This window comes from Salvia hispanica, chromosome 3 (genome assembly GCF_023119035.1).
Source record: "Salvia hispanica cultivar TCC Black 2014 chromosome 3, UniMelb_Shisp_WGS_1.0, whole genome shotgun sequence".
Classification (NCBI taxonomy): domain Eukaryota; kingdom Viridiplantae; phylum Streptophyta; class Magnoliopsida; order Lamiales; family Lamiaceae; genus Salvia; species Salvia hispanica.
Window position 1 is genome coordinate 37167641 of NC_062967.1, and position 2093 is coordinate 37169733.

At 38.1% G+C, this 2093-nt stretch overlaps 1 protein-coding gene across 1 annotated transcript; it reads right to left on the reverse strand.

The window, feature by feature from the left end:
* LOC125210047 (loganic acid O-methyltransferase-like) lies at nt 1-1820 on the reverse strand. The gene is made up of 2 exons (XM_048109621.1): nt 1203-1820; nt 1-333 (listed from the first exon to the last, which is right to left on the reverse strand). The coding sequence occupies exons 1-2, from the start codon at nt 1818-1820 to the stop codon at nt 1-3; spliced, it is 951 nt and encodes a 316-aa protein (XP_047965578.1).
* Between the last annotated feature and the right edge of the window lie 273 nt (nt 1821-2093).

The following is a 2093-nucleotide window of genomic DNA, read 5'->3' on the forward strand; positions in this document are numbered from 1 at the left end:
CTAAACATGTTTGTGCTTGAGGATAGCAACAATGAAAACAGTTCTATCATTTAAAGGATTTGTAAAGGCGGGTGAAGACTGGAGTTTCTTCTTTAAAAGGTCGAACGTTTCATCAACGGTTTCAGCTCCAAACTTAAGAGTAAACATATTTTGATGAACCGCTCTAAAACATGCCACATGGCCATCAACATTGAGAAATGTCCCATTCTTCAGAATATCCATTCTTTCTATATTGAAACTATTGCTCTTTTCCAATATGGCCCTTACCTCCTTTGGAGTGGGAAAATGGTATGGAATGTTGAATGTTTCTAACTTTGCATAACTTAATCTTCCCTGCAATAGTCAATATAGTCAATGATGGGAAGTCAAATTTTTTGTCCCGTTATAAATTAGATAGAGACGATCAAACCCTGCAGTCTATTCAGTCTGGCACTAATTAACCTCCAACACCAATATTTCTAACCAATTCATTATATTTTTCCTCCCAAAACTCCACCGTATTTACACAAAACAAACAAATTGGAAATGAAAATTTTGAAAAAGAGAGAAGGCTATAATATTCCGTTTCAAAATTTATCAAATTAAATGCAAAGGTTGAATGGGAAAACTACATATTAATCGAAGTAGAAATTTTTGGGTTTTGTAATCATTTCTATCTTTATACAAAAAAAATCCAAATCAACAAGTTAATTAGCTTGAATTTATTTTTTAAACATGATTCCCTAATGCAAAAATAAATACTCTCTCCGTCCCACAAAAGATGTCACACTTGTGGGACGACACGAGATTTTAAAAGGTTTTGTTTTGTGTGTTACGTGAAGAGAGAAAATATAGTTTTTATATTTATGTGAGAGAATTTTTTCCAAAAAAGAAAATGTGACATCTTTTGTGAGACAAACTAGAAAGGAAAGTGTGACATCTATTATGAGCACGGAGGGAGTAATTAATATAGCGAGAAGGACTGGGGGATTTATTTTCAACTAATAATACTTTACTCACTTTTTTTTCCATTTCTCTCTTACTTTACCAATTGTGAATTAAATTCGTATAGTCTTAAAATTGTCTTTTTTACCGTGATGGAGTTAGAAAAATATAAAAATAGGATCCACGTACCATTAACTTTTTCAATTCAATTTATTTTACATAAGTTAAAGCTCGTGCCCGGTCAAAATGGAACACATATTATGCGACGGAGAGATTACCTTTTTGGCCATGTCGAGGAGGGAAGATCTGATAAGTTCGACCACCGACCCAACGGTATACTCTTTTTGTGGGTCCCAAAACTCAGGCACTCCAGGTATTAGAAGAGCCATAAGCCCACCTTCCACCATTTCCACAGCCCTACACTTCAAGAATGATTCCAAATCCCTCTCGAGCTGCCTCAAATAAGCATCATAAGCATCCTCTCTCTCCTCTCCACCATGCCAAACAGACATGAGGCACTCCGCCGCCTTGGGCACCTCCGTCAGCCAGTGGAGCGAGCAAGATGAGTATGCAAAGTGGACGGAGGATGGTGGGAGAAGGCGGCCGTGGAAGTCTCCTGCGACCGCGGCTGCCTTGTAGCTTCTGTCGGGTGGGAGGGAACTGAAGAGGGTGTTGAAATCGTTGGAGATGACGTCGTTGAACCACACGTAGAATTCAGGGGTTTTGAGGCCTGAGGATTCGTATTTCCCTTTGACAGATTCGATGATCGTGTGCATGGCCGGAAACGAGTTGTTTCCGGTGGAGCACCCGAAATCGGCAACGCAGAAGCTGTTATTAGTTGAAATCTCTAATTTTGTGGTGATTTCTTCTTCGATGATTGCCTTTGCAGCTTCCATTACTCCTCTCTTTAAAACATGATAATGGCACGGGTTTTAATGCAAAAGTGATAAAGTAAGAGAGATATAGAAAGAAAAGTGTGTTAGTGGAAAATGGATCGCACTGGAAAGAAAAAAGGAAATTTTCCTTAATGGAGAGAAGAAGTAGATCATATCAAAATATGAATACAACAGTTTAACTATGAAAGTTAGAGATGTATACCTGGTAGGATGAGTTTTTGATATAGCTGAGAGGTCCATTTCCACCATGCATGGAAAAATGTCCATTATCAT